The 14,269-nt window shown below is 35.6% G+C and overlaps 1 protein-coding gene across 13 annotated transcripts in view; it reads right to left on the reverse strand.

Moving 5' to 3' along the window:
- Positions 1–5,331: 5,331 nt before the first annotated feature.
- IKZF2 (IKAROS family zinc finger 2) overlaps positions 5,332–14,269 on the reverse strand; it is a 164,209-nt gene continuing 155,271 nt past the window's right edge. For all 13 annotated transcript variants that reach the window (XM_086719550.1, XM_086719547.1, XM_086719542.1 and 10 more), the window contains one exon: positions 5,332–13,767. In XM_086719550.1, the coding sequence (XP_086575676.1) occupies positions 13,043–13,767 (725 nt within the window). In that variant the 3' untranslated portion in view covers positions 5,332–13,042. The remainder of the gene's footprint in view (positions 13,768–14,269) is intronic.

Below are 14,269 nucleotides of genomic sequence, written 5' to 3' on the forward strand. Positions count from 1 at the left end.
CTGTAGTAACTAACTGTACTAGCTAACCAACTGTAGTAACTAACCCAAACTCTTCACTGTTAAATTTTCTATAGGTTAGAAACTATGAACCAAGATAAATTACTCTAAGAATTCAAAATACAATAGCACAAATGAACATTTTATTAAAGCTTAGAGATACCATATTGAAAATGGTCTCTGAAGATAATTTTTTTAAAGGCCACTTTTTTATAATTAAGGCAGAGAATGTTTTTCAGCATATTATAAAGAGAGATGTGTCCACTTTAAAAGATTCTATTAAAAACAAAGGAGATATAACACCATAGCGCTCGCTCACCTTTATTTCATAAGAATTAGGCAACAACTCACGTCATATCTCAAAGACCCAATGAAGGTACTTGAGATCTTGCAAATAAAGTGCTATTCTCCCTTTACCCATGCCTGAGGCAGTTTTTCTCATGCTCATAATGTGACCAAGCAATCACGTTCTTAGCTATAATCAGATTTGTCAAAACATTAAATAAGAAAGCAGAAGACTCTGGGCTTATACTTTTAGGTTTGACAATATATCAGTGTTATGGTTTAGCCGAAGTACCATTTGTTAGAATGACTACAAAGTAGTTTGGCTAAGAGTTTGGAAAATCATGAGTCATTTGCTGTCCCAGTTTTTATTTTTCCCTTGAGTGTTATCAAATGATACTAATATATATTCATGTTACAATCTGATGGAAATAAATAAATAAAACAGTGAAGGGAGGTGGGATGGGCTGGGGGGACAAGGGATAGACTGTTGGACGGCCAAAATATCAGGTTACTTACTTACATTGTAGAAGTAAGACAAGGAGAACATGATGGTACAGCAACCATCGCTGAAGACTGGAGAAACTTGTCAGGTCAAAGCCAAGAAATTCCAAATGGTTGTACATGTCTCATTCCTGAGGGCAGACAACATGAGGTAGGATTTTATTATAAATATATCACTCACTTTACAATAGATAGAGTTGAGACTGGGAGGGAATCTTGGAAATGCCTGTATGCTATAGAATTAACAGTAAAAACGTAAGTTAGTAGATAGGTTTTAGCACTACACAGAATAAGCATAATATCCAGGCAGCTCACTGACTTTGGAGGATATAATAGAGTGATAGCATTGCAAACCCTTGGTATATCATGGCCAGAGCTTCTAGTATTGATAACTTCATATTACTCTTGATGAATTATTCAAGGTTTTTACATAGGAAGACATTAGAAAACAAAGTGTAAATATAGGAAATTACATTCTGCAATAAGGAAAGAAAATGAATATTTTGTATGAGGGTACAGATAGTTTTAGAAATGGGTAAAGAATTCCATCAGTTATGAAGGATACTTGGTAAGTAACTAAAAGCCCACACTTAAGTAAAAGAGTCTTTAGGAAACCCATTTAGGATAATTTATCCATTAAAAAAAATTTTTTTAACATTTATTTTTTGAGAGACAGAAACAAAGCATGAGCGGGGGAGGGTCAGAGAGAGAGAAGGAGTCAAAGATTCCGGAGCAGGCTCTAGGCTCTGAGCTGTCAGCACAGAGCCCGATGTGGGGTTCAAACGCATGAACTGTGAGCTCATGACCTGAGCTGAAGTTGGATGCTCAACCCACTGAGCCACCCAGGTGCTCCTAATTTATCCACTTTTAAACTTCTTGCAGAAAAAAAATTTTTTAATTACTGCCACTATTTTTAAAAAATGTTTATTTATTTTTGAGACAGAGAAAGACAGAGCATGAGCAGGGGAGGGGCAGAGAGAGAGGTAGACATAGAATCTGAAGCAGGCTCCAGGCTCTGAGCTGTTAGCACAGAGCCCGAGGCAGGGCTCGAACTCATCAACTGATGAGATCACGACCTGAGCCAAAGTCAGGTGCTCAACCGACTGAGCCACCCAGGCACCCCTGCAGAAAAATTTTAATTCCAGGTTATTGGTGCCCTTCTACTTAATGTTGTATTTCTCAGCCTTACTGATTCTTTGAATTCATTTGGGATCATTCTGTTTAAAAATTAGAATGAACAAAACGTTACTTATAAGGTATGTCTGCTAAAAGAATATTTTTGTTGTTCCCTACTTGGTAATATTTGCTGTCTTAGTCCCTTCAGGCTGCTGTAACAAAATGCCACAGACGTGGTAGCTTAAAGATAAGAGATTTATTTCTCACAGGTCTGGAGGCTGGAAGTCCAAGATCAAGGTGCCAGCAAGGACATATTCTGGTAAAGGCCCTCTTCCCAGGTCATAGCTGGTGGCTTCTTTCTGTGTCCCCACATGGTGGAAGGAACTAGAGAGCTCTGTGGGTCTCATTTAAAAGAACATTCATCTCATTAATGAGGGCTCCACCCTTATAACCTAGTCACCAGCCTTTAGCTGGCTAATATCAAATTGGCATTAAGATTTCAACATATAGGGGCGCCTGGGTGGCGCAGTCGGTTAAGCGTCCGACTTCAGCCAGGTCACGATCTCGCGGTCCGTGAGTTCGAGCCCCGCGTCAGGCTCTGGGCTGATGGCTCAGAGCCTGGAGCCTGCTTCCGATTCTGTGTCTCCCTCTCTCTCTGCCCCTCCCCCGTTCATGCTCTGTCTCTCTCTGTCCCAAAAATAAATAAACGTTGAAAAAAAAAAAATTAAAAAAAAAAAAAAAGATTTCAACATATAAATTTTGAGGGGGGCACAAACATTCCTACTATAGACTTGCTATTCTCCTCTGTTAATGGGGCTTGCCAATCAAATGCTGAATAAACTTCTTTAGAAAATAAAATGCTAGGCTAAGTATATCTGGAATTAAAGTCTAGTTTTAGTTTTTTCACTTACTTGAGGTGTTTATGAACAAAATCACAACTGATCTGAACTTGTTTCCTATCAGTAACATGAAGTATCAAATACTCTACACTGCCATGAGAATATTGAGAGTGAATTAGATAAAGCCCGTAACAATTGTGCTAATTTGCAAAGTACTTGTGGAAAAGGTCATAGTTTAAACTCATATATATTGTTTGCATTAAATTACTTCTATTGAAAGAGACTATATTTCAGATTAATCAGAATTGTGACAGGATGAAGAACACATAGCAAATGGTGCAGCAGGTCATGCAGAGAAAAGGGGAATGACAAAAAAGTTGATATAGACACAGATGAGGACAAGTGTGAGAAAGGAGCTAGAAAGAAATGTAGATGAATTACAAGACATGGGGGTGGGGGGTGGAAACACCAGGAAATTAAGGTAAAACAAATAGGGAAAAAAAAAAAGGACACTCACTGCCTGGCCTGGGAGAATCCATTTCTGAGATGTACATCCATGTTTACTGCTCTAAAAGCCAAATGCCCTAGGTCCCCCATCTGTAATTTTGAATGGGAGATTTTAAGAGTCGGAAGCTCCATCATTTATAAAAGCTGTGTTGGCCAGTCTTTTAAGCTTTTATAGCCACCAAACCTGAAGCAGTACGTGGTGGGCCCAGGGCATGGATATAACAGGGACTGTATTCCCATGTCCTCTTGGTTATATTCTCCTGCTTCCTCATCAAGGGTTTCATGAAGCACTCCCAATGGTGACAGGGACTCTGAGTCCACTCTTCATCAATTGAGATAAAATGACAAGTGATTCCTGCCTTTTCAGTAATAGGCTTACCTAAGGTCCAGTAGAGTCCAATCAACACCCTTACTGTACTTCCTTTACACCTTTGGTTCTTCCTGAAGCACTCAAAAGTCTTGTTTCTTTGCATATGTTCCAATCAGTCAGATGATCAGGTTCATACAGCTCTTTTAAGGGTTTCTAGAACAAACAACTCAACAGCAATATGGGCAGTATCTGCTTTTACTATTTTGAGGGACTTTGCCTGTGCTTGACAAAATTTCAGGTTAGAAGCAGTTGGTCTGATCTAAGACATTCTAGGATTATAGAACATCAGTAGGGGAAGAAAAAAGGTTAATCTTTTTTTTTCTCAGACTATTTTTATTTTCCAGGATCTCCCCCCACCCTGACATTTACCCATTTTTCTATGGGATTATATATACTTTATCTCCTTTGTCAATTTATCCCATCTGCCTGTTAGGCTACTTTAGGGAAGCAAGTTTTGTGCCAAATGGAAGAAAAGCAGCACAATTAAATTTCACCCAATATTATCCTCATTGGTCTTCTAGTGAAAAGTTAAAATCATAATGGGAACTTTTAGTGGGGCTATTAATAAAACATGAGATGTCACTGGAAGTTTAATGGGTGCATCTTAGACCTCCTACGAGCAAAAGGTATAGTTGCTCACATCCTAAAGATGGTCCTTTGTCTTGAGCATATTGGTATATCTAAAAGTCATATCAATATTTCAATTATTTATCATTTCTCGGACCCTACTGCAATAGAAAAATCAAAAACAAATGGCATCTTTTTAAAGTCTTTTTCATCTTGCTGTTGTCAGTATTATAAGCCAGGTGAATCTGATAAATATTTCTTGTTGATTTTCAAGGAATTCTTCATAAATGTAATAATAGTAATTATTTGTTAGGTGCATCTTTTTTTTTTTTTTTTTGCCTTGCTATTTTGTTTACCCTTTTCCCTATAAATTAGGTATTTTGAATGGAAAGACCATCAAGGAAGGAAAATTTCATTTGTACTTTTCATTCTATGTGAAATTATTGGGAAATGTGATCAATAGCCACGAAGATCTATAAACAGTTATTGGTGAAGAAAAATTCTAACAACTATCTCACATGTTACAGTAGGCTTGAAATTGTCATGAGCATACAGTAGGCTTGAAATTGGGGGATAAGCAAACAGCTAAATGTAAATAAAATGAGTTTGCAGTCATATGTGCTCTTTTACATTTCTGGTCACTAAGACATCGGTAACAGAACAAACTTCTCATGGTAAAACATAAGCTGTATTTGTAAAATCCGAGAAGTTTATGATTCATATAGTGATAGTGTAACATAAAGCAGAACAGACAACTAGCTACATTTTTGCCAATGTGATTGAACAATGTCTATGACCTAATTCTTATTTAATCTTAGTCTGACTCCTAAGGAATGCTAGATTCCAATATGGTTGACCATTTGTTGGATCATTAACTGTGTACCTTAGAGCAAGTCACAACTTTCTGCCCTCAGGGTTCTTCTATAGAGGACAGGCTCTGACATACAAATCTCTTAGATTAAGGGTAAAATGAGATATATATGAAAACTGTGGAGTAAAGAGATGCCATCATTAACAAGTCATGGAATACTTTGTTCCCTGCTCTGGGGGACAACGTAGTAAAGATGGAAATTTCTGATCTCAAATGTATCCCTCTGGGTCAGGAAGTGTGACACATAGACCCAACAGCAATAACTTAAATAAGCCTGATAGTATTCAACAGTTTAATCTTCTGTATTTGGAAGATATGTTTGTGTACAGAGTTTTCACCAGAAAGTTTTTATAGCAAACACTTTATGTCAGAAGTTTATTTTATTGGTAAAATATTAAATAATATACAGAATTAAAAACTGCACTTACACTTCTGAGAAGAAATAAATCTTGGACAAATTATATGCTTGTTCCTGAGATTCCCTAAATTTATTCCAGTAGCTGTGCACTCAGACAGTACAAACCTTTATAATATAATCCTTTTCACAAAGTATTACAAAGTTTCTGCAGCTTTAGTTGTACACACATACAGACACACACTCACACATGCATATACAACACTCATACACGTATACACAGTACCCACATACATGCACAGAACATGTATGTGTGTGCATTAAAAACAAAATACAAGTCCCACATTTTAGTCTGCAGTGATAAAACTGTTTAGCAGAGGTCTCCAAATTGGTATATAGCAGAGCTGACTTGTCACACAGCTGCAAAGACTGTTTCGGTATTTCCATAGTAAACCTCATTTTCTGAGGTATTGTATTTGAACTTTAAAAAAACTACATTACACTGAGCAAACCTGACATACAAGTCTGGAATTTTAATTTTACATATATATTTTTATATATTTCTTTTCAAAACAGTTTTTATTTTCCCAAATTATTAGTTTGAAAAAAAATGAGGTTTACTGGTTTGACCTATTTTTTTTTCTTTTGCTTCTAAAACTCAAAATATCCTAGAAACTGTCAAGCAATTAGTTTTTAAAGTAGTCTAATTACCTTTGGTATTGTTAAAGAAAAAAAATCTAAAATGGCCAAGACACATACTGTACAAATGCAGTAACTGCCTTTAAAAGAAATGCCAAAGAAATGTTATCTTTTAACAAAACATGTATTTACATTACAGCAGTTTTACTACAGGGACACAGGTATAAAAAAAGAAAACCAGTATTCTACATATAAATATGTATGATACGAAAAATACTTCTTACTTAAATTTGTATGAAAACAGTGCTCCAAATATTTCTTAAAAATTGTCTTCAATAGGTGATAGGTGTTTAAAATTGAGCTAAGTGCTTTGCTTTTATTTTAAAGTTCATTTCCAAAAGAAGGAAAATGAAATAAAAACTATTAGGTTCTTAATTTAAAACATTGGACAAGGGTCTAAGAAGAAAATTCAGTCTTTAAGAATTGCAACTTTTTCAACTTGAGGACACATTTCTCAGGCAAAAGATTACCAATTTTAATGGAAATTTAGCCTAAATAAAGATACCATGAGAATAAACCAGTGGCTTCCACATCCTCTAATCTTTTTATTATACGGTGTTTTTTTCTTTGCTTGTTGTGTCCTTTAAACTAACATGCCATGAACTTCAAGGATTTCTTTTTTGCCATTAACTAAAGAAAGATCAGTTAAAAAAAACAACCATAGTTTTTAAGACTTCAAGGAAAGTATTGCACTTGTACAGAAAGAAAAGAAAAAATATCTTTTAAACTAAATAGCAGAAGCAATCATTCGGAGATTGCAATTATAACACATGGTCTAAAAGGTCCAAGTATTAAGAGCAAATATGAAGCCTGGAGAGCCCCCTCCAAACCTGGAATATTATTATAGTAATGTTAAAGCATCTTCTCCCGACTGGGAGATTTTTAAGACTTTTTGTTTTAGACTTTTAACATCTTTCTAAACTCTTGCAAAAAAATTATTTAATCTCTCATACATTTTAGGAGGAAAACCAAATCAGAACACAAAACCCAACAGAAAAGGAAGGCAAAATACCATATTATGATGACATGATCTCTGGCGTCCTATTTTAGGTACCCAATATTTGAAAGTGAAAGTAGCACAATGGTTATATACCTTACTATTTTTAATCCAACCACTTCTCTTTTTAATATAAAACTACACTTGAGTATAAAAATATGTCAGCAAATTATACAGCCAACAAAAAATCACACACAAAAAGTTAAGACTTAAGAGACCAATGAATCGGAAGTCAGAGTTGACCTAATCTTCAAACTAGTGGGGGAAAGAGAGGCAGAAATGTCCAGAGGCAGTGATGGAAAGGATGTGGACGGGGAGAAAAGGGTGGTTGGGGGAGGAGAACAAAATTGAAGAGGTAACAAAGAACTTAGTTACACAGAAGGGGAAGTGATTTTATGTTCAAAATCTGAGAGTGCCTGACAGTCAAAATGTTTTATCACAGTTTCAGAAATTGAACTACTTAACAAAAAGACACAAAATAATACAACAAAAACAAAACCCAGAGTCCTTCCCTTGTTACAGTGTATTCATTTTTCAAAAATCCACTTCCAGTAAATTAAGTAGAATCCTGATAAGTGCATAGTAGGGGATTCAGTGACCTCCACCCGTCTGAGAAGCTTTTCTTACTGTGTGTCACTTGAGGTAATTTGAAGGGCCCAATTAACTGCAAACTGGCTTATCTGTACCTTTATGAAGTTATATGTTGTGTTTTATGTGGCTTAGCAGAGGGCCTCTAAATTTTATATCTTATTCACAATAAAAAGGACATCTTAGAAAACTAGTCATTCACGTACCACTCTCTGTATGGGGTAAAGGTTAATTCACAACAAATTTATACAGAAAATATACAAATGCAATGTTATGGGAGAAAAATCCCATAAACAGAATTAGGAACTTATTTCTAAGAGTGCATGTGAAAAATATCCACAAACTTACAGTACAGCAAGAGAAAACTAAAAAGCTAGAAATATAATGTTACATAAAAACCTTATGGAAATCCCAAAACTTTAGGTTACTGCAATAAATGTAATAAAAATATTCAAGGTGTCATTATTTGGCCTAGCAATACACTATGATAAAAAGAAACACTAGCATATCACAGCTTCTTGGTCATATGACATTTGCTTTGTATAACAAGCAGCTCATTTTTATTTATTTATTTTTTAAAAGCTGTCATATCCTAACACATCCATTGCAAGTAATACACAATCATGGCAGGAAACCATTTGAGATTATGTTTTGGAGAATAGCAATGTGATATGACTATTCAGTTTTGTTTTGTTCAAGGAGAATTAATTACCTGCTTCTTTACCTTATTCCATAAAACATTAATAGATTAGGAGACAGATTCTCAGACTAGGACAACACTAGTCTATAAATGAAATTTCAAAACAATACTGTATTTTATTGACCAAAATTCCACTAATAAAGCCTGTGTGATACTAGAACTGATTCTTCCTTAAAAACAAAACAAAACCACATACCATAATGCAATTCACAGCTGAAATTTCCCTCTATGCCATATTTTACCTACATGATCTTGTAATGGTATTCAGAAATACTATCAAACTAATAAGATTAAAATCTGGTTGCAAAGTTTCCTTTTACTTTAAACAGATGAGCTGAAATTCTCTGATTGGAACTTCCTCTAACAGTTTTGCCCTAAGAACATGAAGATGTATTACATAGTACTCAAATTTAAGTGGTTTTTAAAAATACATAATAAAAGTGTTTGTAGAGCTACAACAGCTAACCAACACTCTCTCAATGCATTTTAAAAAGGCACCAATATAAAGAAATTTTATAAGTATTTAATACATTAAACTCAGGATCTTAAGATACCAGTTACTGTATATTTTAATTATTTTGCAGAAACTGGAGGTTTAAAAACATTTCTGAGATAACTCTCATATATACAAATTTTAATTTCACCCCTACTCTTTTCTTTTGCATTTGGGGAATTTTTTTGGATAATCTTATACAGATAGTACTTACTAAAAATAATATATAAAATATAACTAAAGAGGACCACAAATGTAATGTATCTCTTCTTGTACAATGAATATTTCAAAGTAAAAAAAAAAAAAATGTAGTCAGTACCTCTTATAATCTAAGTTCTCTCTTGAAACTAGGGGCATACAGTTTTTTGTTTGTTTGTTTGTATTTTTGCAGCTTTTTCTGTTCTTTTTCTACTTTACAGAATCATTTTGGAGATAAGATGACATAACATTTGGAAAATCAGTTAAAACATAATTTCATCTAAATGCCTTCACTGATGTCAACATATCATAAAGACTTCATAGTTTTGTGAGGTGTAGAGTTGAGACATGGTAACTATAAATCAAAACATCAAGGTCACTAAAATATTGTCTTTTTCCATTTGCCAACACATAAAAATTAATCTTTTTTTTTTTGTATCTTCCTATTCAAAAGTTATTTTTGTTTCCTTCGTTTTGGAAGTTATACCAAATCAGCTTAAAAATCCTTTTCTTGTTTGTTTAGATTCATTCTGCAAGTAGATTGTAAAGGCCCAAGGTTTTAGTTTAATAGTTGAACTAGTCCTAAAGACATACTAATAACTTCTTTAATATTTCTTAATACAATCTGGTAAAGTAAGTTTACTAAATTTCTCAGGTATTAACTAATTTTAACTCTTTAAGTGCTCTTGCAAGACATGTGGTGACTCTAATTGCTTCTTTTCATGACTTTACTTCAAAGGAGTGTGTATGTGTGTATGCACACATGCACGCACTGACACACACATACAATTGCTTGTATGCATGGAGGAAAACCATTTTCTACTTTGTAGCCAAATCTAAATCCTGGTCTCTCGCGTTCTGTCCCTCCAGAAAATTCTCAACGGAATGTTTTAACGACTCGAAATCTCTTCCAAACTTATTGGTCATCTTCACCGTTCTAAAAAGCCAGGTTAGAATGGCTTTTTAAAGGTGATTGACCACTATTAGAGAGGCAGCACACATCTCCAACAGGAGCTGGAGGTAAATTTCTGGGCAAAATCAGGGCAAAGCAATGTGATGAATTTCTGAATTTTTGCCAAACCAGAAGAAAGGGGCTAACCCATTTTTTATGCCCCTCCAGTACTCTAATGTGAAATCTCACCTAAATAAATTGGGCATATAACTGTTATGTAAAATTTGATTTATTTGGTGTCTGACCCTCATATTTATTTTTAGGCCCTACCAACTTGCATATTTCCTTTTGTGAAGAAGGAAGCATGCAAATATAGCCATTTAGAGTTTCCCAGAAAGCACCATGCCCACAAAAATTCTAACCTGCACATTTGAATTGACCTCGTCCTCATTTGTCCCTGCCACACCCTGAGCCATCTTTATCTCTTTCTGTTCCTCATATCATGTAGCTAAGAAAGTACAAGTATACACTTGTAGCAAATACACTCTCACAAATATTGTCCCTTTGATAAAGTAGATTCTCAAACAGATGAAATCAGAAAAGGAGTACTGTCTTCATGGGGGTACTACACAACTCTTTAGGTCCACCTAAAATTCAGCTTCATCCCAGGGTAGGTAGACACATGATTGTTCATACACTGAAAAAAACAAATAGTGAACAGGAAGAAAATTCATAGATGATGCCAGCAGAAATCCACACACAGCCAAAGTTATGAACACACTGCCATCCACATTTCCTTAAATTGCAGTAAAACACAAAATCAGTAACTTACATTATTTACCTTCCTCCAAAAGGGAAAAAAATATGAAATTCCAATTTTTTGACTGGTTAGTGTAGGGGGAGGTAAGGAAGTCTCAAAAGCATACTTTACCTTTGAATAAATTGTGTGTTCACCATGTACCAAAGCATGCAGGAGGGGAAAAAAAAACAATATTCTATTTAAAACGTTTCATGTCTCTGTTTTGGTGCATTCTCTTAGATTTAAAGGACTAGTTTGGACATTTCTCCAAAAATAATTATAAGAGGAACGAGTAAAGGAGAGCTGAGTTAAAATCGTCTTTGCCCAGCTCTAGCTGTGTTAGTGCTCAGAAGCTGTTTAAATAAGCAGATGATAAGTGAGAAGATGAGTCAAGAGCAGTATTGGGGCCGGATTTGCTTCTCTGTCCTTAAGTCTCTAATTTTGCTAGTTCTCACATCATTCTGCATTAAAAACATAGTTTCAGCCTCCTATTTAATTATTTTTTTAAGAGCAGTTATCAGTTACTGCTTAACAGAATCAGTACTCATAAATGGCTATCAGATAATCCAGCCATGGTCAGGCCTGTCCTCCCTCAACACAAGCAGCAATTTCTGTATCCAGGTATGTCCCCCCAAAATGACTTGAATTGATCTCGTTTTTCCCTTCCCTCTAATGCTGTTGGACTGCACATAAAAAACAGAGCACCTTTTTATAAATGAAATAAAAAATTTGCACATGAAAAATGATAACATGTATGGATTAAGAGGTTTTTTTTGTTTTGTTTTGTTTTGTTTTGCTAAGGTACTGAGATTCATTTCTGACAAGGACTTACAAGTAGTTGAATGTGTTTGAGATGGAAAACTGTGCAGGACATGGTGACTTTTGCTTGGAGGTTAGGTTACATTCTAGACCCCAAAAAGTGTAAAAAATAAGCTGTTTTTTTATCTGTGGTCTAATGTACAGGTTACAAAGAAGTTCCCTTTTCCTTGCACCAAAAGTGGTAAATGTTATTATTCAAGAAATACTAGAATAAATAGCCCTAGTTCCATAACCTTATGGGGTTCAAGTTACCATATTCAGGTCGAATTAGTAATTGCTCCGAGATTTTGAGAGCAAAAACCTATAGCAAAGAGTTTCATGATCTTCTACTCAAGTAGTAAAGGATGATGGACTATGGACAGAACACTGGGTGGTCACAGCTTGAAAAAATCAGTGGGAAAAGAGAAATACCAGAAAAGGGATTTCTGAGTAGGTTTTTTTACTCCTACTGTTAGCCTAATTATATGTTTCTGCTGACTGGTTAACACTGATTAAATGCTGATAAAGTGACAATCGTAAGCATACTTTTAGAAACAATTATGTACACTATGCCGCCATCACATTACAACTTTAAAAGAAGACTTCCAAAACAAATTTATGAAAAGCAGAGGTCCTTTCTGGAAACTACTGACTGCCTCTTAGCCACTCTTAGACCATATGTTATTCTTAAAACTAGATAAAAATACTACTCATTAAAGGTGTTAAAAGTAAGGCTGCCAGGGTGTCTATAAAATACCAGTCATCAAAACTATGGAAAACAGTGCTTAAGTTTAGAAAAATTAGATCACAGGACCTCAGATGTATTGTAGGTGTCCTCAACTACCTGTAGTTTACAAGTTTTGCTATATGGTACAGCGTATAACATACCGTATTATAAATTCCATTGGGGAAGTAAACATAGAACCCACAACAACTCATCCAAGGATTATCACTGAAATTAACACATGTGTTTGTGTTTCATGATCTCTAGAGGAAAAAAAAAAAGTTTACATTTTGAAACAGTTTCTTCTTTGAAGAGTAAAATTACTTATACCACTTTAAACTGTGGAAGTTCTACACAGAAAACTCCAAACTTCCTTGCCTTCAATCATAATCCTGAACATCAGTGGCAAATTAGAATCTCTTAGGTGAACCTATATGAATCAAGTGATTTTTTTTCCAAAGCATGATATACCTTATATTTATTCATGGCAGAAATGAACTGCTCTTAAATTCCCACGTTACCAAGAACAATATCCCCTGTCCCTTCTCTCTTCTGTTTCTTCCTTATTGTAATTAGGCAGAGTAAATGACACTGCATCCACAAAATAAGAATTAATGACAGTAATAATATTAAACAAACAAAAATAAAAGGTATGTCGACGTCTGAGGGAAGGTGGGATTGTAAGTGCAGTATTTCTTCATGTGCAGTTTGTTACTTCATAGGGGTCCCCTTTGGAATGAAAAGGCCTAGTGGAATGTGTGCTCCCCTCGAACAATGTGTGATGAAAACTCATAACGGTCCTGGCTTCTGTAGCCACAGATGTTGCATTCCAGTGGGTCCCGGTAGCCATGGCAACCCATATGAATGGTGTACATGACATGGTCTAGGAAAAGGACTCGGCAGTGCTCACACTTGAAGGCCCTAATCTGTTCTCCTTCTCCATTGAAGACCTTGTAGATGTCCTTCAGAGAGCCCTTAGGAGCCTTGGTGGTATCCAAAGCCTTGACATCCTCCTTCATGTAAGCTGGGCTTTGTTTCCTCTTGGGATTTAAGGCAGGGTTTCCTTGGTAGGACTGGTGGTCATCATGGCTGCTTTCTGAGTCTGTAGAATCCAGGCAGCTATTGCTGGGAGAGGCCTCTCTTTCCTGGGGTCGACTCTTTGGTCTGATGAGAGAGAGAGGGCCATCCATGTTGTTTTCATGACTATCGGAGGTTTCCCTGCTAATGGGTCTTTCTATCCTATTTGGATGATAGACCTGAGAATAAGCTGAACTTATAACCGGGGCCACCTCAGCGATTGTGCTTGGCGGGTGCTGCATCAGTGGGTGAAGGGCCTCAGCTCCAAGGTAGGTGATTGCATTGTTGATGGCTTGGTCCATCATATGAGACTGCATTAGCTCAGCCTCTTTTTCATATGTTAAGTTCATATCAAAGTGAATGTCTGGGTAGCTGAATCGCATGAGCTTTTCCCCTGAAAGGGGGAGGGCAAGAAAAGTAAAAAAACAAACAAACAAAATACAACAAAATTAGTGACTGGATTAAAATATAAATGTACAAAGTTAATTGTCTCCATTTTCTATAATATGATATTCTTTAGATCAAGCATTTGTGCTCTTTAATTCTGCTAAGACTCAAATACTCTCAGCCTGCAAAGAGGATTAGTAATAAGAATTTCACAAGCCATTTGCACTTGTTTTAATGCCATCATGAAAATGCATCTAGCCAGAAAGGTATGATTGAGTGTGTTATCCTATTTTCATTCTCAATTAGAATTTCCACTTGTCTAGAGCTCAGCAACTGTAGGCAAAAGCAGAAATACCAGGTGAAAATAAGTCAGAGACTATGCTTGTTTTGCATATTTTAGACATCAGTGACCAAGCCACAAAGAGCATAAAAGCGAGAGTGATCTGATTATAACATCTGTCACTTCATTGTTATATATGGTTAATTTGGTTGATTTAACTGCTACATTA

The sequence above is a fragment of the Puma concolor genome, chromosome C1 (genome assembly GCF_028749965.1).
Source record: "Puma concolor isolate L17-30 chromosome C1, mPumCon1.1.hap2, whole genome shotgun sequence".
Taxonomy (NCBI): Eukaryota; Metazoa; Chordata; class Mammalia; order Carnivora; family Felidae; genus Puma; species Puma concolor.